We start from the raw sequence: 22,629 nt of genomic DNA, 5'->3' as shown, positions 1-22,629 counted from the left end.
CTCAGCCACAGAGTGTCAGTGTAATATCACACAATGGGGAAGAATTCTGCATCGCAATATTCATCATCATCATCATCATCATCAGGATGTTAATTTAGGACCAGACTGATTCCAGAGCAGCATTCACTGGGAGGGATTTACATTTCCTGGCATTTATTATTCACTATTAGCAGAACTGTACAATTTGTACTCAAAGTGGAAGATACGGCCCTTGAAAAAGTAAGAGCAATAAAGCAGCAAAATGAAATACTAGTTTGCTCGGGCAAATTGCAATTTTTTTGTACACAATTCTGTTACGGCTCAAAATTCTGAATTCACCTGTAGAGCATATACAGTTTCCAATTTATTCATTAATATTCCTGCATAGGATTTTATACATCGTCATTTTCTACATTTGGTTACTTTGTGCATTAAACGTAAGTACGCTGTCCCAACCTACGTGACACTAGATGCCACTTGTATGCTACACATTACATTGTCATGGCGAAGTAACTTAAATCAAAGCCCAAGATCTGTGGATAAATGAAACATTTAGCCAAATTATTCAGAGAAATCTTTGTAGTTCTACATAACGACGACTGTCCCCTCCTTCCCAGTACAATAACTTCTAGCAGCTGAATCATTTGCACTGTAGCAGGACCATGTTATTTAATCTAAAACGATGGCCAGTGTCCCTTCGGCCATTTCCATCGGCAGCATCTGAACAGAACAGCCAGTCACATTTTCTTCATGGTACGTCGCCAGTATCAGTGCTTTAGTCGGACCCTCAAAAAGATCCTTTCACCCATGTCCTTTTAAAACCGTCCCCTCACTGTCCCTCCACCGATCGAGCCCTGGTAAACAAGTAGAAGCCTGGCGCAGGTCCCAGGAGGCCGGGTGAAATCTCCCCACCAGTGTCCTGCTCCTTTTGTCGCCGGCTGTTCCTTCTCCCGCATGCCGGAGCCTCGGAGAAGCTCTGCGGGAGCTGAACTTAGTTGCCTTTTCGCCGCCACAGTACGACACGGTCAGTATGAAACGATGCTGGAGGAGGCCGGCCCCGAGCCCGCAGCGTTTATCTGCAGGTTTCCAGAGGAGCTTGACCTCCGCATATGAGGGAGCAGATACGGGTCGCTTCCCATCTGGTGAACGTCGATCCGGTCCTCCTTCCTGTATGCCAGACACCGCCTTATGAAGGCCTGGAGCGGGCAGGGGGTCAAAAATGTGCCGGTCAGTCGGATGTTTAAAATAAATATGTCGTTGACAGCACTCATTTTAAAGGGGCAGTGTCCTTTTTGTTCCCCTACCTTTGCTTCATTACTGGAAACAGGCTTGACAGGGAACTGAACATCCGTGGCTTTCAGTATGGTGTTCTCCTGCAGGATGTCCTGTTGGGACTGATTGTGGCCGAAAGGCTGAAGGAAAAGATGGGACAGCTGTTAAAGATCACGCAAGAATTCAAAAAACCCTCCGAGGGTCGAATGTGCATTGTTCTCCTTACCTTTCTTCCGTACAGACACTGAAAAAAGATGACACCCACGGACCACACGTCCACTTTATTGGAGATCTTTGGAGGTTCTTTGCCAACGACAAAACATTCAGGAGGCAGGTACCTGGACATAAGGATAAAAAAGGTTTAGTGGCAATTAAAGATATTGACTTTAATTAAGTAAAATTTGGGAGATAACTATTCTTGAGTATTCATGCATCTTTGGACATAGATTGTACTCCATTACATCTACTTTACAAATGTCAACATTTCACGAATAAAACATGACTGTTGATAAAGTTCATCCTTCAGTCAAACACGGCCCAACTAGAACTGTTTGAGCCCTAACTTAGTTTCATTTTCTCTTCCAGGGGAAAAACAAGGTGAATTTACCAAAGGGAGTTGTGACCGTGGACTGTTAGTGTAAAAGTGCACTGAGGTAACAGCCTGGTGATAAGAAACAGCTGCATGGACTGGAGGCTAACCGCTCCTTGTGTGGCGCCCTCTGACTCAGAATCATCGATACAAGCAAGACCGAACAAAGCTGACTTAGTGTTTAGTGACTGTATAAAACAGATTAAATGGATAAACAGATGGAAAAGGATAGGCAGCACTGGACAGGGATTTGTATGCGATATGTGGGAGGTTTGGTCTTACCAATAGGTCCCGGCGCCCTGCGAAGTCAGGTCCATCCCATCCACGCCGTAGTTGTCATCATCCATGATTTTTGACAGACCAAAGTCAGTGATTTTGATTTCCCCACAGGCGGTGCCATCCACTAACAAAATATTTCCTTGAAATCAAAGTAAAAGCAGTGAGCACAAAAGACGCCATCTGCTCAAACCAGCTCGACCAGCACAGTGGGATCGATGTAGTTACATCGACGTGATGCGTCAGTAGTCCAGAAGCATGCGTTTACCTGGCTTAAGGTCGTAATGGATGATGGGAGGTTTGATTTCATTCAGGTATCTTAATGCATTAACAATCTGCATGACGATAGACCGCGCCTCCTTCTCAGACATTAGCTTGTGCTGTTTCAAGTAGAAATCCAAGTCGTTGCCTTCGCAGTACTCCATGACAGTGCAAAACCTGGTGAACGCGGGGAAAGAAGGATTAACACGGTCCAAATACAACACAAACCTCCCAAAAGAAAGTGTCAAAAACAATGATTCGAGTGCACTAACGTGTCGGTGTCCAATGAGAAGTAGTCATAAAGTTTCACTATTCTGGGGTGGTCCAGCTCCTTGTGTATTCTGTACTCTCGGCACGCATGTCTGTGGAGAGGAAGACGGTTATGCTTCAATTAGCAACCAGAGTGAGGCGTCAGAGCTTATAAACAGGCATAACTAAGCTATGCAGGCAAATCACATAAGAAACGCTCGTTTGTCACATTTAAAACACTTCTAAACTGCAGGTGGGGGTCACACATTTCCACATTGGCCTACATACTTGTGATAGTTCTCCTTTTTCTCCTCCCTCCAGTTCTTGTTAAGTTGATGGATTTTCACAGCAGCATATCGTTGCTCAATCAAGTCAAAAGCCTGCAAAGCATAAAAAAAACAAAAACGTTGGGTTTATGCATGAAAAGCAGCACCTGCTAAGTATTATTTCAGTTTGACACCTGTAACAGTTAATGACTCACCTTGTAAACTTCACTAAAGCCCCCTCTTCCCAGAAGGTGTAGGAGCAGATATCGTTCATTTAATGTTGGATGATCTTTAAATCTTTGGATGGATAAAAGGAAAATCAAAGTTTAAGATGGATGGCTCAATGGCATTTTTTAACAAGTATAAGCTTGGCCAATTCATGACGTGAGGAAAACAGACTAGGAAGCTTCATCCATGTAGCAATAGGACCACTATGGATGAGGACACGGCCATTGTGTGAACATCATGTTCCAATGTCACTGCAGTAAGTGGGAGAGAGATTGACCCAGACTCACTGTGAACTGTCCTCATTATTTATTCTCTTCAGCTCCCGAATGTGAAGGTTGCGCACTCTCTCCAGACGCTCCAGCTCCGCCTGGATCTCAGCCTCTTCCTAGAAATGATTCAAGCACAAAGAAGGAAGTTTAGAACTCTTACTACGGGGGGCGCTTCTCAAAACCCTCTTGTACACAGCAGACTAGTAGTATTAAATATAAAGTAGTGTTTTAGTAGCGACATTTAAAAGCATTGTGGGCAAACCTTCTTAAGATGTCCTAGTCGCAGTTTGAAGATCTCTTCCTGTTCATGGTATTCTGCTAGTGTCAGCCTTTCCAACAAAGAGATAAAAAACTTTAGAAGTTACTTTGCAATACCCGAATATAACATAAAATCAAGTCAAAGTTACAACGAATTTGCCTGAAGATTGGCAGGTGATTTACTTACAGCTGAGGTAGGCTAGGTTTTAGAAAGGGGTCGCTCTCTGCTCCATTCACTGCCTTTGTTTTGCGTTGCTTTGGCTCCGAGTTTGTGGTTGGTGCTTGGGAGCTGGTAGAGGATGGAGGTTTCCTCTTGGCTAGGAGTTTCCTCTGCCTCTCAATGTCCTCTCTCTGTTGGTTTGTACACTCCTGCTGTCTGCAGATGTCAAGTTATTTTTGTGTAAGTACACTAGAAACATTTCAATACCCAGTCTCACGGTCCTCTCTAGAGATCAATTAATTTGATAGCATGATACAATAAAATCTGCAAATTCATTTTTGCTGCTATAACATTTTTTCCAAATTGAATCCAATACCCAGGTTTGGGCAAAAAAGTAAGTACAACAGCAGCAAGAAGATGATCAATAAGAGTAGAAAAGGGCCTTACTTGACAAGGTTCTGGAAGGCATATCCATCAGTCCACTGCTCTGTAAACGACGCTCCATGTCTCACTGTAGTGAAATGGCCTAAACGAAGTCTGTCTTGCATGCTTTTCTCCCGGCAGGCCTGCTTCTCCTGGGTGCTCTGAACAACACAAAATAAAAAGGTTTGCATAACAATCTGCAGAAATACGTATATTGGGTGTTAATAAAGGGTTAAGAAAAAAAATGTTTACCTTTTCTATGAGCAACTTCTTGCTCATAGTAATGCATTTATTCAAGCGTTCCTTGTACTTTTCAAGTAATTTTTGTTGTTCATCTATCTGTCTCCTGAGATCACAGTTTGCCTATAATGCAAAAAAAAAGGTGAATCATTAGCATGGACTGCTAAGTTTTGCATTTAAGTGGCACATGAACTCAGTCAAACCTTTCCGCAAAGCAGTTAACAGAGTAAAGCTTCCTCCTTACCCGAAGCAAGTCATCTATTCTCCCCTCCTTCTTTTCGAGGTCAAGGTTCTTCGTGCTTTCAAGGGCAGCCAGCTTCAACACTGTGAGGTCAGTCTGGAGCGGAATACAATGAAAGGAGTTTATTAAAAATCTGGCCAAAAGAGAAAAAAAACGAAGTGACTACAAAAGAGCTGCTGAAGTTCTGAATGGTCACAATCCCTCCTCACCTGAACAAATTTGACTGCTAGTTGCTTTGGCTGAGTCAGGTGGTCCCCAAAAGACAGACTAGTAGGAGATGAGCTATTTTGTCCAACCTGCAGCAGAGAGTGACCAATAGTCTTTCATTACAAAAGGGGGAGGGGGGGGGGGGGGGCAACACCAAAAATGAGAAGCAAAGACATTTCAAGTAAACGCTTCGGCGTTACTCACAGTGATACCCTGAGCTGAGAGGGAATGGGAGTTCTGGGGCGATCGAATCACTGGTGGGAGACCTCGCACAGGACTGGACCCATTTCCTGCCTGAAACTTGAAAGAGGTTTAAGATTTTTTTTAAAGGTGACATCACTGCCGAACATCTGATAGCAACAAACCCACTTTTATTTATATTTTAAAATCACAGTACTATCATTTTAGAGACGGGATCTAGAGTACACCACAGTGCTTGAAAGACTATTATAACACGGGTAGATGAAATCCAGCGCTCTGATTGGTTGAGAGTGAGTCACGAGGGGTACATTATTGTACGATAATGTACAGTTGCTGTTCACATTGACCTGAGCGTTCCATATCACTGCGCACTCAAAGTAACAAGTTAGCTTTTGTGGGCCGTTAGTTGACATTTTAGCCTTTAGCTTGGTGGCGCTCCCCCGGAAATCCTGCAAACCATCGATTTGAGCCAATGCGAGCTTTCGCAACCGGACCATTAACGTGGGCGTCATGAGCGATGTGAATGAATGAGATGGTGCTTGACCCAATGCTGTTTACATGCACGTACGGAGACTATTTTTACTCTACACTGATGAAATGTGATACAAAACCTTTGATGGCTACAATGATTTAGTGCTGAAAGGCAGCTATATACTTACCATTTATACATTTCGCTGGTAACCGTGTTATAAAAGCAGTAAGGTACTTGAGGCAGTACTTTATCTTCAATAATGTAACTGGTCGAGGTTCGAGGGTGTAGTGTAGTCAGTCTGACTACCACCCTCGAACTGTTACATTATTGAAGTACTGCCTCAAGTACCTTATTGCTTTAATACAGCACATATATCTTGCACAACACCTCCATAACATGTAGGAAAACTTACATCAAAATAATCACTTATTTTGGGTCCTCGTGCAATTGATTTTCCTGTAAAAAGAAAGGAAGGAATTTAATATTTTGAAGATTAAATACAAGAATGAGCTGAAATGTAACCAGTTTAACATAAAGACCATCACCTTGGCTGCTCTCTGATTGGATCTCAGGTTTCCTTTTTCTGCCTCTCTGTGTTTCTGACTGTTTCTTCTCAGGAGTCTGAAAGATTAATCATATGCTTCATGTTCAATGTTATTTTAATATTACAGAAAAGGGCTGTTATCATCTTTAAACTGCATATCTTAGTTTGGCAATAAGCTGAGCCTGCATCAAGCCTTTATTTTCATATATTTAATCAAATTACTCAATGTAAATCTAAAGTATTGCTTAAAATTCCCATGACAGATTTGAGCCATAACAATAGTAAGCTCTCATTGCAGATACATTTCTATATGGTTCAGTCTTTGTATTGAACACAGTTGATTGAAAATAACACCCGTAACAGAATAAACCTTTGTTCAAGATGTAATTTTATGCCTACCGAATAAGCAGGAGAACTGCCTCTTTTCACTTCGGACCCCTATCAAAATGAGAAAAGACTAGATTTTTAGACGATCATCAAAAAGAGTACCAAAACTGGATTCAACAAGATTATACCTCAGTGCTTATTCTCCAATAGACTGAAAATAAAAGCTCTAGTATTCTTAAAAATATGAAATATATAACAAACACATTTGGCACAAGCCTATATTTTCTTCATAGCCTTTTTTTTCCACATGGACTACCATTTCATAAACTTTCATAGACCTAGCACCAAGTCCAACCAGTGGGTACTGGTTAGATCGGTTTGTTCCTAATCAGACATGAGGAACAATGTCACAAAGGATTGCTGAGCAACAGCACTTTCTCAGTTTTTGTATGAATAGCAGTTTGTAAAAGGTCAATTCAGCTGGTCAAAATATGGACTAAAAAGGTACGTAAGAAAGGGATTTTTATCTTTTCAAATTCTGATTAGAATCACAACTGGCAAGGGTTTATTTTTGAAAAACATTTTACAAAAGAACATTTAGCTATTGACAATGGATACGTTAAAACTATCAATGGCCTTGGCGTCCTCCGCCTGTCTCATGAGATGCATTTATCAGCAGTTTTTGATTCATACTTTTTTTTGCTATCACTTTTGTTTATGTCGTGAATGACCTCTTGAAAGAATGGTTCCATATGCTGACCACAACATCTCCGAACGTTGTCCGGGGGATCGGCCCTCAACACATCTTGGGTGCATTTACACCTCTGCTTGCATGTTAATGCCAGATCTGAACACCGTGTTCTCACTAATTCATTTTAAAATACATTTTTTATAAAAAAACGTTGTGTGCGAATGGTTCGGTTTACCTCTGACTCCTTGTCGCTTGAGGATCCAAGGCTTCCAAAACTTTGATTTGAACATTCATTATTGGTCAATCCCTGAAAATAGAATTTGGGATAAGACGCAGACAATTAAAAATACTACTTTTGATTAACTATGGAGCACAAAAGAGCAGAAATATTCACTCACTTTGGTTCCTGCACTTGTGCTGCCAGTGCTGCCTCCTGTGCTGCCGCCGACCCCGCCCATAAAGCGTGCCTCCAGCAGCTCCTGTCTCCGGGGGTCCAGGCTGTTCAGCTCCTCCATGGTGCCTGGGAGGATTAGCAAACATTCACAGTAAGTCTCAGTTTTTCAAAGGCTTAATGAAACCTCAGAACGCACCCACTCAAGAGCAGATGACACAGTCGCAAGGACAGTGGGGGCAGAGTTAAAATAAAGGTGACTTTTTTAGTCACACATGCAGCCTCAAACCCTCACAGGTGATGGTGTACTAGTCTAAACCAGACTATTGGCTAGACCAACTGGCCATTCCATAAGGTATTACAAAGACCAGTATTAGCTAAATGCTTTAAAAAGTATTGGGACACATTCATTTCTTACGATCTTAAAATGAGTGGAAGCCCAGAGGGAAAGACACCTCTTCCCCACAAACACCGTTATCCTGAGCGTCCAGGAGAAATGTTTCAAATGCTCGGCACTGATGAGCAACGTGCTCCTGTGGGACCGTTACGTGAGCTCCTTGGGCTCCAGTGTTGCTGCTGACACAGAGAGGTCTGCCCACCAAAGCTGTGCTTTAATGAGACAACCATTTTGAATCTACAAAAAACCATCAATGAAGGTGAACCCAATACACGGAATAACAAATCTAAATAACTTAAATCACAACAGCTGGGAATAGAGCAAACTTCTGGTCAAACAAAGGCTAAGTAATACATGTTAACCACATGACGAAAACATGCCAACCGTAAAGCCACCATGAACCATAAGAGCAGAATATGGACCTACATCTACACCATACATGACCAGATGCACCGCATGTGGCTTCAAATTAAATTTAGTCCATTTTGCTCATCACCGACACACAAGTTTTCTCACTATTCAAATGAATAGCACATTTTTCCACTCTCTCAATACAGTTTGGCTAGTGAGTTTAACTGATGTGTTACGATAGCGTCGCAATTCGCAGGAAGCAATTTTGAGTCAAACAATTCTATGAATTTTTACGACTGTGCCTATAAAAACAACAATCTTTAGGAGGTGTAGTTCCTGGTTTTAAAAGGGACAGTCTGGTTCTAGCTGGCGTGAGATGGCTCCATAAAATGATCTCACAAATTGTTCATGCCCCATCTTAACTACATATCAGCTGTGTGGTTTTCCACAAGGATTTCCCTTTGTCTCAAAAAACCAAGGCCTCATGCATAACTATTATCTATATTCCAGCCCCTGCAGGAACATGTGGTTGAACCCTTACAACTCCTACTGTGGATGTCATTTTGACTCGGTGCTGCGGAGTCGGCTGACCACCTGTTAAAAGCACTTGGAAAGTCAAAAAAAGAAAATTCTCTGGCACACGTTGAGTTCGACTACTTACTCGGGTCCATTCGTTAAAGCATGTAAATCCATGCATAGAACGTCAATGTGGACACAAGTAGAAGCCAGCTCTACTGGCCAGAGCCATGTAAAGGTCTTCAAGCTTTACAGTATGCGGTGGAAGCTACTGAGGGAACAAGTAGGTGTGATGAACACAAGTGACAACCACACTGGGTACCCAAAAAGACCATATAAAGCTTTAGCTAATTCGATTGTGTCGAGGTGAGCAAACTGCACAGCCGAAAGCAGTTTGCATCCCATGGGGGCATCTCGCGTAAAGAGGATGGTCTGTACTCCATCGTTCAGCTAGCACCACTAACAAACAAAAAAAGGTCAAACAAGGCAAAGGCTAGCTACCATCCAACACGCTAGCGTTAGCATTACTACACTCAATGATTGTTACGTACCGCCTTCGATCATCGACCGAGCGGAGACCCTTCTCGCCGGTTAGGGTGACGATTAACGTTCACGTTAGTTAAGTTAACGTCACGTTCATTGTGGCCACTGTCTGTGGATGAACACTCCGGTCTGACGTTACACACAAAACACACACACACACACACAAAGGATAGCTAACAGCGCGATGCACACCCAACTTCTCCGGTTAACCGTCAACCCCCCTCAAAAAAAACGTTGCTTTTCTTTAGGTGCACTTAACCTTACTAATCCATCTGTAAGTCAAGTAGCGAGTTGGGGTCTGCTCTGAGAAAAGGTGCTGAAAGAAAGATGCGCTGCTTACAGCGGTTAACCTCACCGCATCCCCTTTTTAAAAGACGCTTATCGCCGGTATGCACACATTTGTCAGCAGGTTAGCGCATTAGCATTAGGTCGTCCTGTGTCCCCGGTGCTAAGTTACTAGCCAGTTACTAGCTAGCCGAAGCGGTCTCAACTGACTCCGGAGCGGACGCGTTGGGGGAGCGTTAGCTTTAGCGAGCTGGTTTCGCCACCGAGATTTGCCCGGTGGTTTTAAAGCAATGCCCCGTTAACTTTGCGCAAAATAACTGATGGGAGCGGGTAGAAAATACGTGTAACAAATGAGTACGTTTAAGCGGTACCTTCTGCGGGCCTTCACCACCGCCGTGGTATGTTACGGAAAACAACAGTCCGTGTTGGGGACGTGGAGAGCTGGGACCAAAGATGGCGTCCCCTCTAAACTTCCACTACTTTGGACACTCATCAAGCTACTTTTCGTGTGTTGGCACCGCAGCGCACACGGTTAATCCTCCGCAAAAGGCGGTGCGATTGGCCGTCGGTCATAGCACGGTCCTTTCCTTTCCTTTACCACGAACACGGTGACTGCCGCGGGATGAAAGTGTCTTAATTTTTATCTGCACACAAACCTCTTCACGGCGCAGCAGAGCGTCCTGGCTCCGGGGGCCACCTCTACGTCTTCAAGTGGTTGCCTGTGAAACGTCATAAATCGTGTGCAAATGTATCATCGCCGACGAGCAGGTGAAGCCGTAATGCACACCTGAAGCCGGCATACATACATTTTAGGTTTCAAGTTGGTAACCGGGAGGGACTGAAGTATTTTCCCACTTTTATCACCTAGTTTTCCCTCTCATTAACATTTAGCCTAACTCAAGGATGCTAATAAAAAATAAACAATTTTATGGTAAATAAAAATTTCCCATTTTTACATTCTAATGCATACTCACTGTATTTGCCGCTTGCACCTCACTAAATGATCTCAACATGTGTCAATACACTGATCTCTAGATATTAATACTGTGATCTACAACACACAAAACCAGACAGCTTCATTTGACACATTTATTGCGTACACTTTTGTTGTGGTCCACATACTCATTTGGTAATGAAAGTTTTTCAAGACAACAGGCCAGTGCATAGTGGGATGTGAAGATGGTGGAGGTGGTTATAATTTCCTGTACTTGCTCTGCATCCAAACTCGATGCATTGCAACTTTCTTTCCTCTGTTCACTTGGAGTCGTCTGTCTACCAGGTTCTGAATTTCTTCAAGTCCAGCACTGGAAAATAAATCATGAACTTCCCCTGTAAAAGGATATAAATTATTATTGCTTCTGCATAGTTCTCAAAGCTGGCGACTGGTAACTAAGCGTGCTAATGGCCCTAAAAGTGCAAACCTAACTGTATAAGCGCTGACAGAGGCAACCGCTCACACTGAGATGTAAAAAAAAAAGCCCAGAGAAGTTGTCATCACTATGCACATATAGGCAGCTGCTATAAAACGTAACTACTGGATTTAAGATTGTGAACGTTTAATATACCATATCAACATAATCCAAAATCCCCAAATACCTGCTATTAGCTATTACCGATGAGATGAAGATCTCATGGTTTAGAATTACCTTTTGTGAAAAAGTAAACACAGGTTCCGTCTCCTCGTGTATAGAAGTTTTCTGATAAGCATCGTCCTGATTGTAAGAGAAAAAAACTGTTAAATGGGTAAAGATGAAATATATTAAATTGTCCAAAAACACTCCCCACAGAAGTGTATAATGAATATCAACAAACTTGGCTAAGTTGATAAAATGGCTAATTCAGATGTGTGTTACTATTGGGATGCTCACCTTTCTTAAACCGGAGTTGTGAGAAGTCATATCTCCCATAATCCCGGAAGAGAAATATCCCTCCATGTTTCAGGTATGTAGACAGACGCTTCACAATCCCTTGCGTTCTGTCATGGAAATGTCAATTAACAAAGACCCTGCCATCCCTCAAATGTCACCACTATGTACTGTACAGTTAATACGTTGTGCTCAGTGACATTATGGATTTACATTTAGGTTATGTGAGGGCCGTAAGGGTTCAGACAAAGCGAAATGTAATGGTGGGTGCAGTGGTGTTATACGAAGAGCACAGGAGCCTGACAAGAAAGAAGTTTCTCTCCCCTGTTTTTTAATTTTCTCCTACCTCTCTGGATGAATTGAGGAGAGCACAAAGACTGCCAAAATAACGTCCAGGCTCTCAGGAGGGAATGGAAAGGAGGCCATCTCATCACAAATGTCATGGACGAAGGCGTGACACATTGAGTCACTGTAGTCTGGATGGTCCTGTATGAGAAAAATACTGTAGGTAGACATGCAAATGGTAGCTCATAAAGATTTTGACAACTGTCCAGGGTTTGTAATGCAACCCTTTTTAGAACAATAATAATAATATTAACAGACCACATTATTGTTTAGTTGGTGCTAATTCCCCTTAATTCTTTGCCACTAAATATTGCACGTAAAATGGAGTTACATATTATATTAAAACTTTGATCTCCTTCTGTAAGCAGCTGCATGTAAGACATATTATAATTATAACAGTATCATTTTGCACTTGTACTAACACATCAGGTTAAAAATATCAATAGTATCACAAGGAATGCTGCTATAAATAATCCATTAGATGCATCACTTTGGATTCTTTGTAGATCTTCCTCTTAACATATTAAGTTTATTTTTTAACACATATTAATTAATTCAGATGTAGCTACTCTGAGTTATTCCACATGAAGTGTAGCCAATGTGTGACACAATAATACAAATCGTATATATATAAATATAGTATTAATCTGCTTAAATAAATTTCCCTTAAAATGAGCAAAGCTTACCTTGACCAGCTGAATGGCACATGGGGAGAAGTCACAACAGTACAAATATGCGTCACTTTCTCTGTGAAGCAGAACAGCCCATTTAAAAATCCATCACTGATAACAAATACTGTGAGAATGCACCCTCCCTTTCTCGGAAGCCATGACTTCACCCGTACATTTACAAAAGCATTTGTGGTGTTAATGTGTTGTTAAATGACATGTTAAATTAAAAATGATCAAATCATAAACTGGCATAGAAACGCTCATGTCTTACTCTTCTCAACGCTGATGTTTGAAATAAATTTGTATGGCCAATACCAAAACAATGGTTCTTTTCCTTTCACAGTTAAAAGCATTTTGTAATAATACACGGATTAGTGACCCAAGAGGTTTTGATCTTTGTAGCTTGTATTGGGCATGTGCATCATACTGACTGCATCTTGGTATGCATCCTATTGTCTTGTGCATAGTTCGGTAATAATATGATACAGCATTCATGATGAGCCACAGGTTTATTTTACAGGTTTAGCTGGATATTGTGGCACATGCACTAACAATAAAATAGTAATAACTATGTTGCAGTTTAGTTCATTTTAATATTTTGCTCTAAAAAGTGACATGATCCACATTGACGATGTTGAAAAAGGAAATAAAATAATATTCACTTACTTTATGGAACTAAGTATGGGAAATACGCTGTTACCAACCCCACATCCGACCTGAGAAGAAAATAAATATTTGATTATATTTATGTTTAAGTACTGTTATGGAATGCTTGTAGTAAAGCAACTTAGAGCCAATTTTTGCCACGACTGTGTAATGGTCAACATGCAGCAATATATATATATATATATATATATATATATATATATATATATATCTCAAAACAAGCAGAATTCAAATCAATGTCAATTTTTAAAACCTCCAAGATCCTGAAAGATGATTGCTGGCCAGGGAAAGTATGAGTTTGTATGGGAGCTTCATTTCTTTCTGGTGCTGCCCCCTGATGATTGGGGGGGTCAGTATTTCTGTGATGGTGAGTGGATCCGTTGGGTTGCTGGTGTCTGGTCTTTGTGTCTGTGGTGGATCCAGTGGGTCGTGGGTGTGACGCCTGCTGAGCACCTAGACGCCCGTTTGTGTTTTGACCTTTTGTACCACAAGGAAGCAGCTCTGGGAACTCTAAAAATAGCCACTTGCGATCTTTAAAGAACTTCTCCTGGTGCATCTTGTAAAACTTGTCCCAGTATTCGCAAGCCTCTGTGTCAAATTTACCTGTGTGGGGAAGATATTTAATTTTTTTTACATGAGTTAAATAAAAGACAAATACAAGTTGAAAACATACTTTTGCAGAAATACATTCTTGCCTTGTTCCTTTAAAGGAATTTGTGTGGAGGAATTTTCTTTTGCCTTCTGCCTCGCGTTTTCTTCTTCCTCTTCAGTCCATTGCACGTGATCCCTAATAAATAAAACATTGCAAATGCTGTTATTGTTACATTTGCTCAACAATAGAAACTCACAAATAGCATCAAACAGAACAGAAGAATATAACACGGTAATATATACAAACGCACTGTTACCTTTTGCAGGTTCATTAGAAAGCTCTAAGCTGTAACCCTAAACCTCTGGTGGTGTTAACAGTAAGCACACTTATTCTGTAACCGCACTACGCTCATTAAAAGGCACTAACAGATAGGGGACAGATTTAAGAATGACTGCAGTACATCACTGACCACATGTTGTACTTAAAGATGTCATCATTTTTGGTCAGAATCCTTGAACCAAGTGGAGCTGAAGGTCTTCCTCTTGTACTGTGAAGTCTTGACGATAATCTGCCGAGAACTTTAGCCGACTTGGCCACAGAGAAACTCAGCAGTTTATGCATTTATTCTGTAAAACAAAAGAAGAGTAACATATTTTACAATGCTTTCAGAGTGCAACCAAAGCTAATAAGACTCATACATATGAAGTCTCTATAAATATAAAAATCTATACATTTAATTTAAAATGGGAAGCAAAGTTTTACTCAAATCGTTGTAAATCAGCGTACTATAGAACTGAAATATACCGCAAAAATAATGCAGTTATTAAATTAAATTTTGAAATGATATCATTTTGACTGTTAAAGCTACTTAAGGTAAATTAAAACTAAGTATTGATGGGCGGGAAATCAAAGTCTATTGTGGTAATAGAAAGGGGATCCATGGTCAAAATAACCAATGAAAACTCCACAGAAGAAGAAGAAGAAGAAGGTAACCACTGTCGCGAGGAGGGCGCTAATGAACCAGGGGTAGATTACGCCTGCCGTAATTCCTGAACCTGAAGAAGTCTTTGAGAAAGACTACAAACATGGAGGAGGGGAGGCGAAGGACGGTTTATCCAACTTTTAAATGCTGACATAAATTATTTAGTTCATCCCCGAGCACCTCCACTGTTCAACTAACGCAAAGTCATTTATCACAAAGCAAGTACGACTTTTGAACGAAGTTAACAAGTGCTCGAGCTCAACAGTGCTAACTTCAGTTAGCGTTAGCCGTTACCTTTTCCGTGTTAGCTCGCTAGCTAACAGCAAAGCCACGGGAGGAGGCTCCACGGTGGGGAAGTTTAAACGGTGCCGCCGTCTCAGACCGTTTCGCCCTCCCCTCGCTGTGCTGTTTTTTTAGGGGGGGGGGAGTCAGCTCGGGCTGTCGCCTCCTGTCATGGTACCGCACAGCCCTCCTGTGGACGCAAGTGCCTCCCGCTGATGGCGCCGTACCGCGGTGACAGAGCCGTGAACGCCGCGGAGCTGTTGATCCGGAGGAGTAGAGGGATCGGGGATGCCGGGTCTCTGATCAGACACAACGTGAAGGTCCTTCGAGGCATCCTACTACAGGTAGTGAGAAAAGAATGCTTCAAACTGTGAACTGTAGCTATCTGGTTTCAAATGATGCTTTAATATTATGTCATCTTTGTAGGACAACAGGGATTTCGTTAAAGTATGGAACAAGAGCTCAAAATCCACAATGATGTATGAGAATGGTAAAATCTACTTTGAAAATTATCAGAACTGCTACAGCTGGTGAGTGTGGATATTTAACTTGAGTTGTGTTGTTAGAGCATTGGAGAAATGACTGAATATTGTCATGATGTTTATGTTCATTGTGTTCTAGTGTAATATTTTATCGGACAACGAAATAATGTTTGTACTCTGACACACAATGACAGATTCATTCTTCTGGTTTCAGTGTTCATGCAGAGCCTCAAGTTCTATACAAACTGCCCAGGAGATCTAAATTGGAGAAATTTGAAGATGCGTTGCTGTGTCAGAGCCCACTTGTAACTATAACTGAAGCATTTTGTTTTTTTTCGTGACCAGATTTTAACATTCCTGGTTCAGATTGATATTTTGATATTTAATTTGTCTTGTCAACAGGACAGGACATTAGCATCCCCCTCTGATCAAAAACCCAGCCTCTTGGCTTTGACCGCCGACAACTGGCTGTATCGCCTATCAGCTGAAACAGGAGAGGAGCTGCAGAGAGTTTACTTGTCCTCAAAACATAAGTTCAGGTATTGTCAAGGCCCTGAGTTCTTCATTTCTATAGTGAAGTTACATGAATGTAGCCTTTTTCAGGTGTAGTTCCCGTTTAAAAACAAATCTTTAAATTTGTAATACTTTGTGTTTTGGTAGGTATCTTGGCTGGGATGTCTCTCAGGAGATGTTTTATGTTAAATCTGTTCAAAACAAAGCAACCTCTTTAGCTCGACAGGCAAGTTATTGTGTGTTCTACTCCAGGTTTTGTTCTTTATTCTTTATAGAAGAGTGTGAGGGTCTCACTGAGGCTCATAAATCTGAGGATCTTAATGGAAATTGATTTTTGGCACATTGCATGGATCTAAGAAAATATTCTTGTGTGTATATACATCTTCTAATGATCAGTGACCAAAACCCCGAAATAATGATATTATATTCAAGAAATGCTTAACGTTTTGCTTTTACTTGCATGATACATCTAGGGAGAGATCTCTAATGTAGGAAAGATGGAAATGTATCTTTCTAAGACTTCTTTTGATTCTCAGGCAGGTGTCACTCAGGAGACTGTGATGCACTTGGCCATCTTCAATGTCTTTCCCTTACAAATTGTTGGCATTTTGGAGATCAACAAAAAGGTAGGCAGATTTGTGGTTTGTTGTTTTTATACCAGAGGGAGTGATGTACTATTGTACATTTGCAAGTTCTGTAAAATGACAATAAACGCTAAAAAAAGTAAATCTTATTCTTTCAGGTATTTGGAAATGGCGTTACTGATGTTGTTCTGTCCCAAGGTGTCCTCGTGGTGTCTTACACCAACAAGTCAGTGAAGCTGTACAGCTTTGAGCACATTGTTCAAAGGGTGGGTATTTTAAAGGGTTTCCTGCACATTGTTGAGCTTTCAGAATGTTTTATTTAATCAGATTTTTAAATATTACATTAGTAATATATTTGGGAAAATGAAATACACGTGAATCTTTCAGTACTTAAAGGAGACGCTGACACTTGGAAAGCAGAGCTCACTTCTTGGTGGCAAAACTGTGGGAGATGTTCCGTTTGGTATCCCAGTAAACATACAGATCACCGGTGAGTCCATTTTGAAGTCGGGACCGGTTGTGTTTTTGTGTTGAAGATTTTGTTGGATCTGTTTGGCCACCGTAAACCGAAATACAGTCTTTTTCTAATTGTTATGTCTCAATGCGCAGATTGGCCTCCAGTGCTTTTTGAGGTATCATGTGCTAATAACAGTGTCCAGATGGGAGGCTACCCGTGGCACTACATCTACACACCACCACATAAAAATCACAAGGGCACTCACCACATCTGTTCCCTCAAGGACAGCACTGTAGTAAGTTTAAAAAAGATCATCTTCAACCATCCACTTTGACATGCTGTTTCAAATATTTTTGTCATGTGAGTACATGTAGCATACGCTTGTGATGGATACATTTTCCAATTCTTGTTGTGCAATAGACCACCAAAAGGGCTAGAGCAATTGAAACTGCCAGGGTAAGAAGGGCCACAGATGCTTGTGACAGTCTTTGTACTCTGATGCTGAACAGCACAGGAACGACCCAGAAACCCATTGTGATCCGTTCTGCATGTGCTTTACAGGCACCTCCTCTCAGTGTGACCTTGACGCTGTTTACATTTATATTCCTTACTAGAGGCAAAAGCCACTAGGGCTGAATGATTGGCTGTGTGGCAAAAACATCCAGTCACATTTAAGCAGCCACAGTTTACAAAACACAACGAACCATAGGTTTTATTGCCTTAAGCAACGTGGTCTGCCTCAAATACTAGAATGAAATATTGCAGCTTTTGGTGTGCAACAGAAATACATTGGTGGCATTTAAAAAAATAATACCATGCATACATACTTTCCAGAAACCTTTTTCTTTTCAACTGATAATGTTGTGGACATTTGTCCATGTCTCAAATGGCGCTAGTATGCTTCTCAAAGCTCTATAAGGTATAACACTTATCACAAGCACCTTCTTAAGCTGTTCTTAAACAACAGAGTTTGAGTGCAGCAGCTCTGAGATGATAAGTCGAGGGTTTTACACTGTGCTGTTTACACAGGTGGTTGATGTGCAGACTGAAGTAAACGAATACAGTAACACAGAAAAACTTGTTTTGTAGATTCAAATAAAGGGAAATAAAGATTTTAGATTTTCTTTTTTTTCTGGAACTGTACGAGGAAACCCAGTAATAGTCGTATGATTATGGTGCTTTGTGCAGTTTGCCGTTCATTTAATCCGTTCCCTAGACATTGTGATTTTTCTGCGTGTTATTAGGCATCAAATGGAATACAGAACATGAACTGCTGCTCTCTGGAGAGCGATGGGATATTCTTCCACCCTGATGACTCAGGAAGAATCCTTCATGTTGGACCTGCAACAATAAAGTGAGTGCTAGTCAACATCTACTTGACAAAAGGAAGATGGTGGTGAAATGTGTTTTGGTAGTTTTGCCTCTGCAACTATAAGCAAAAATAACCCTCCCTGTACAAGCTTACACTGTATGATGCATGTTTTCTCATATTGTAAACTTGACATGTTCTAAATTTTGTGTTTTTTTTGTTCCCCCAAGTGTCCTGAAAATCATTAGTGAACTGAACAATGGCTCATCTTCAGAGGTGGTTCAGGATTTCTCTATGAAAATCCATCGACACAACAACGTGAGTAGGGAACTCTGAGCTGTCGTTGTGTCATACTTGGTTTACCGCAACCGTAAAATGTATCACATGTGCACCATTTGGCTGTGCTCATAAAATTGAATGTTTCGGCTACTGCAGCCAACTTCACAAGTCACAGTCACCTCATCGGGCCGAACGGTGAAGAAAAGATTTCATCAGCTGGACGATGACCCAGATCAAGAGGTGAGCCTGGTCCAAGTGAATTATATTGTTAAGCATTACGGTTGTGGAACACACAAATGCTCTCATCGACCGCCTCTTAATACAATCCAGTCTCATACGTTTATTAAGGTGTTTTTTCTAATCGTCAACAAACGGGACAATTCCTTTTTTCAGACTTTCCGCATAGTGGAGTATGAGGACGAGCTGGACCTCTTGGCAGTGGTGGTTACTAACGGTGAGGAGGGAGAAGGAAGAGCCCAGATCCGACTGCACGACAACCAGAGTGGGGAGTTACTGCGGACTGTGGATCTGGTAGAACCGTGGGACGAGGTGAGCGACCCGACACAAGTGTACCAACCCTCAGCCGAGGAGTCTGTGTATATGTATTCATTGTTTTTTAAATTTGTTTCAGACTTTTCGACATGAGTTGTTTTTTGACAAAGACACAATTGTTCACATTGAACAGAAGAACACCAGCTTCTGCTGCCATGTCTACAAGCTCAAGGTCGCCGGAAAATAATGCTTTTATTGTTCAAAATAATGTCATTATTGTCATTAATGTCATTATTGACATTATTACTGTTGTGCGAATTACATCAGATAATTATTTTAGTACCCGTCGTTCTCTTTAAATGAAAATTGTTGTCTTTTGTGTTTCCACTCTATTCATCCAGATATTAACATACTGCAAAGTGGCTTTTTAATGGGATTTCTGCACTAATGTGTTGGTGTGGTGCAAGCTTCGCCACTTTTTACAGATTTGAAATTGATATTCTTGCAAACTCTGGTATGTTTACATATAGTGTTTTTCTGTTCATTAACATACTGTCAAATAAATACGTTTGAAATCACAGGTGTCATTTCAGGCCACCTGTCTGAAGTCCCTGGCAAAGTTTTTTTTTTTATTGCCCACTAATAAGTGATACTACAGGGAAAAACAACGTGAACGTATTTACAACTATAATTTTCATGTCATATTTTTCACGTCACAGAAAGAAAACTAAAACCAACAAACATAAATTAACATCAAAGACCCGACTTCTTGTAGATAAGTGACCAGAAACACAGTTGTACCAACAAAAGCAACAGCCGGGCATTACTTAAACGCGTCACCTCTGAGACCGTTTCGCAACGCGTCGAAGCCGCAGCCCCCCGGTCACGTGACCGAGCTTCCTCCTCCACTGCCCAAGTAGTCGGAAGTTTTTGAGCGCAGCTGCTACTCCGCGTTGCACTCGAGTCCTGCCGCGATGGAGGACTTCAGACGTTTCGCCGTGGCTCTGTCCGCCGCCGCCTTCTTCGGGGTCGCGTCCATAGTGTTCGTGGGCGTGTGGGTGAGTCACTACAGAGAAGGGGTCGCCTGGGATGGAGGACCGGGGGAGTTCAACTGGCATCCGGTCTTGGTGGTCAGCGGCTTTATTTTCCTCCAGGGATTGGGTGAGCGGAGTCTCTTATTTCCCCTGTTATTTTGGTGAGATGTAACGTTGAAACACGAGAGGTAGTGAAAGGTGCTCACGGTTGGCCGAGGTGAAAAGTTGCTGCTGATTACGAGCGTCTTATTTAGGAAAGCGAAGTCCACCGACTTGAGTCGTAAAGTGTAGAAACCATAAATTAGGAGGTTTGTGTATTATCTGGCTTTCGTAAAAAAAAAAAACTTCCAGCTAACATGCACTTAAAAAGTAAATGACATGCTGACAGCAGCAGCTTCTTAGTGTTTACCACCAACTGCTCTTTTCATAACTAATGGGTTCCTGTCTTCCAATGACCACTCTCTCAAACAATGTAATGGAAGATGCCCACTTTTTAAGTAAAAATGTGTTTATTGTTATGCAAATAAATCAGAGGGAAAAGTCATAGTGGCATTAAGATTTGTCTGACTGCCTCTTCTCTTGCAGCCATCGTTGTCTACAGAATCCCGTGGACTTGGAGGTTCAACAAACTCACGATGAAGTTCGTTCACGCAGGCTTGCACTTACTCGCCTTCATCTTTGCTGTCATAGCTATGGCGGCCGTTTTTGATTTCCACAATGCTGCCGGAATCCCCAACATGTACAGCTTGCACAGCTGGTTGGGCCTGGTAGCTTTGACACTGTTCTGCCTACAGGTAAATACACTCTATTTTAAATAATGTGATGGCAATCAAACTGGTTAGAAAAAGTATGGTTCCACCACTGGTTTCAAACTAGTTTACTTTTAGCCCTTTTAATAACATTTTATTTTCAATGCTTTGACAATTTCAACAAACTGCGTTGCTTTCAACCAACTTCTTGGGTCCATGTCAGGTTCTTGTTGGCTAATGTCCTTCACCTATCTTTAAAATGCCAAGTCACAGTGCACAACAGTCTGGTTTAGTACAATACCTGATGAGTGGATTTTTTTCCCTCCTTCAATGGGCAGCTTGTTCTTGGAGTTGGCATCTACTTGATACCAGTTACACCTGCATTCTGGCGAGCAGCGTTCATGCCCCTCCATGTCTACTCTGGCCTTTTACTCTTTGGCAGTGTGATAGCTGTAGCGCTCATGGGCATCACAGAGAAACTCATTTTTGGCCTGTAAGTAATTTAAAAATAATTCTAATAGCTGGTAACTGTCAATGTGGTACTTCAGAGCATGTGTAACTCTTAACTTTTTTTTTCTTCTTTTCGTCGTCATCACCAAGGGGTAATCCGAAGTACAAGGACTCTCCCCCAGAGGCCACTTTTGTGAATGTTCTGGGAGTCCTCTTAGTGGTTTTTGGAGCTCTCATCGTCTGGATTGCCACTCGGCCGGCTTGGAAACGCCCCAGTGACCAGGTCCAGCATACTCTGCACACCGAAGGGGGAGGGGTCGAGGAGAGCAAAGTTGGTCCAGTCTTGTCTGAGCTTTCTGATGGAGCGGATGCAGAGCCGTGGGGGGATGTCAGGAGGAGGAGTGGCAAATTGGACGATCAGGATAACTGATTACAACGGGACAGGCTCAGAGCTGAGACTGTATGTACACACAATCTACTGTAGTCAGAGGTAAACATTAGGTAAATTATTTATGCTGATCGTTCTTTATACAACTTTATCATGTGCTGCTTGAGGTATGTTTTTGATTTTATTTTGTATTATTTTTCTGTGAAAGGTATTGTAAGCACATGCCAATGCTGCTGAAATACTTCATCGTAATATTCATGTTCAATTCTCTATATTGACATACACTGCAAATATTTAGAATGTTTGGATATTCCTAATACCTTTGTATTGTGATATCTGGATTTTTGCACAGCACCTATATTTTACAATAAATATTTGCTAAATCTAAATAAACAGGTGGCCAAAATGACTTGGCCCGGATCCAGCTTAAGCTCGGCACGTACCGCCGCTTTTCATAATAAAATACTTTTCACAAACGTTTAAAATCATAAAAGAACAATAAAAAGAGCACACAATCACACAATAAACGTGTTCTGAAGAGGTAGGTTTTGTCTTGAGATTTGAATATACAACCAAAATTTTCCTTTGGTAAATGTCTGTTTTTTGCCTATTAAACGAAAATACAAAGCGTTGCTGCTTAACCGGAAGTATGTAACTTTTCACAGTAAAAGTCAATGGAAGCAGAACAAAATTAAACGTGTTCACATCTCTACCAGTAGGTGACAGAATTGGTTTATTTAAACCATAGATTTAATGATATTTACCTGTGTCTTTATTAATTTCCTCAGTTACTGAGACAGAAGCATATAATGTAATATGTTTATTTCATTTGATATTTAGGGTTAATTTTCAA

General features: G+C 41.3%; 4 protein-coding genes across 7 annotated transcripts; 2 read left to right on the top strand and 2 right to left on the bottom strand.

The window, feature by feature from the left end:
• Nucleotides 1-127: 127 nt before the first annotated feature.
• On the bottom strand, nucleotides 128-10,426 carry tlk1a (tousled-like kinase 1a). Of its 4 annotated transcripts, none has more exons than XM_037488477.2 (22): nucleotides 10,293-10,426; nucleotides 7,552-7,673; nucleotides 7,389-7,460; nucleotides 6,535-6,573; nucleotides 6,137-6,212; nucleotides 6,004-6,047; nucleotides 5,123-5,218; nucleotides 4,921-5,007; nucleotides 4,715-4,807; nucleotides 4,483-4,593; nucleotides 4,255-4,391; nucleotides 3,835-4,023; nucleotides 3,652-3,718; nucleotides 3,408-3,505; nucleotides 3,108-3,189; nucleotides 2,915-3,006; nucleotides 2,650-2,739; nucleotides 2,385-2,554; nucleotides 2,123-2,258; nucleotides 1,478-1,589; nucleotides 1,284-1,391; nucleotides 128-1,175 (listed from the first exon to the last, which is right to left on the bottom strand). In XM_037488477.2, exons 2-22 carry the CDS (start codon nucleotides 7,666-7,668, stop codon nucleotides 1,005-1,007), a joined length of 2,187 nt encoding a protein of 728 aa, XP_037344374.1. In that variant the 5' UTR covers nucleotides 7,669-7,673; nucleotides 10,293-10,426; the 3' UTR covers nucleotides 128-1,004. The 4 variants fall into 4 exon arrangements, with proteins under 4 accessions (XP_037344374.1, XP_037344373.1, XP_037344372.1 ...); XM_037488476.2 differs by lacking the exon at nucleotides 10,293-10,426 and adding an exon at nucleotides 10,008-10,286; XM_037488475.2 differs by lacking the exon at nucleotides 10,293-10,426 and adding an exon at nucleotides 9,360-9,623 and having other exon boundaries at nucleotides 5,123-5,212.
• Nucleotides 10,427-10,702: 276 nt separating this feature from the next.
• Nucleotides 10,703-15,190, bottom strand: mettl8 (methyltransferase 8, methylcytidine). The gene is made up of 10 exons (XM_037488492.2): nucleotides 15,052-15,190; nucleotides 14,245-14,401; nucleotides 13,879-13,970; nucleotides 13,437-13,786; nucleotides 13,184-13,233; nucleotides 12,533-12,593; nucleotides 11,848-11,987; nucleotides 11,505-11,611; nucleotides 11,283-11,348; nucleotides 10,703-10,965 (listed from the first exon to the last, which is right to left on the bottom strand). The coding sequence occupies exons 2-10, from the start codon at nucleotides 14,394-14,396 to the stop codon at nucleotides 10,829-10,831; spliced, it is 1,155 nt and encodes a 384-aa protein (XP_037344389.1). The 5' UTR covers nucleotides 14,397-14,401; nucleotides 15,052-15,190; the 3' UTR covers nucleotides 10,703-10,828.
• Nucleotides 15,191-15,250: 60 nt separating this feature from the next.
• On the top strand, nucleotides 15,251-19,757 carry dcaf17 (ddb1 and cul4 associated factor 17). Its single transcript, XM_062565101.1, has 14 exons — nucleotides 15,251-15,383; nucleotides 15,466-15,569; nucleotides 15,736-15,826; nucleotides 15,924-16,060; nucleotides 16,182-16,264; nucleotides 16,575-16,660; nucleotides 16,777-16,884; nucleotides 17,006-17,108; nucleotides 17,228-17,370; nucleotides 18,320-18,429; nucleotides 18,615-18,702; nucleotides 18,820-18,903; nucleotides 19,057-19,212; nucleotides 19,295-19,757. Exons 1-14 carry the CDS (start codon nucleotides 15,255-15,257, stop codon nucleotides 19,400-19,402), a joined length of 1,530 nt encoding a protein of 509 aa, XP_062421085.1. The 5' UTR covers nucleotides 15,251-15,254; the 3' UTR covers nucleotides 19,403-19,757.
• A 265-nt stretch (nucleotides 19,758-20,022) lies between these two features.
• Nucleotides 20,023-22,303, top strand: LOC119228663 (plasma membrane ascorbate-dependent reductase CYBRD1-like). The gene is made up of 4 exons (XM_037488495.2): nucleotides 20,023-20,316; nucleotides 20,775-20,983; nucleotides 21,277-21,431; nucleotides 21,539-22,303. The coding sequence occupies exons 1-4, from the start codon at nucleotides 20,130-20,132 to the stop codon at nucleotides 21,816-21,818; spliced, it is 831 nt and encodes a 276-aa protein (XP_037344392.2). The 5' UTR covers nucleotides 20,023-20,129; the 3' UTR covers nucleotides 21,819-22,303.
• The last annotated feature ends 326 nt before the right edge of the window (nucleotides 22,304-22,629 follow it).

The sequence above is a fragment of the Pungitius pungitius genome, chromosome 10, assembly GCF_949316345.1.
Source record: "Pungitius pungitius chromosome 10, fPunPun2.1, whole genome shotgun sequence".
NCBI classification, from domain to species: Eukaryota; Metazoa; Chordata; class Actinopteri; order Perciformes; family Gasterosteidae; genus Pungitius; species Pungitius pungitius.
Note: the sequence above shows the minus strand (reverse complement) of the source record. Positions and strands in the feature narration are given on the sequence as shown.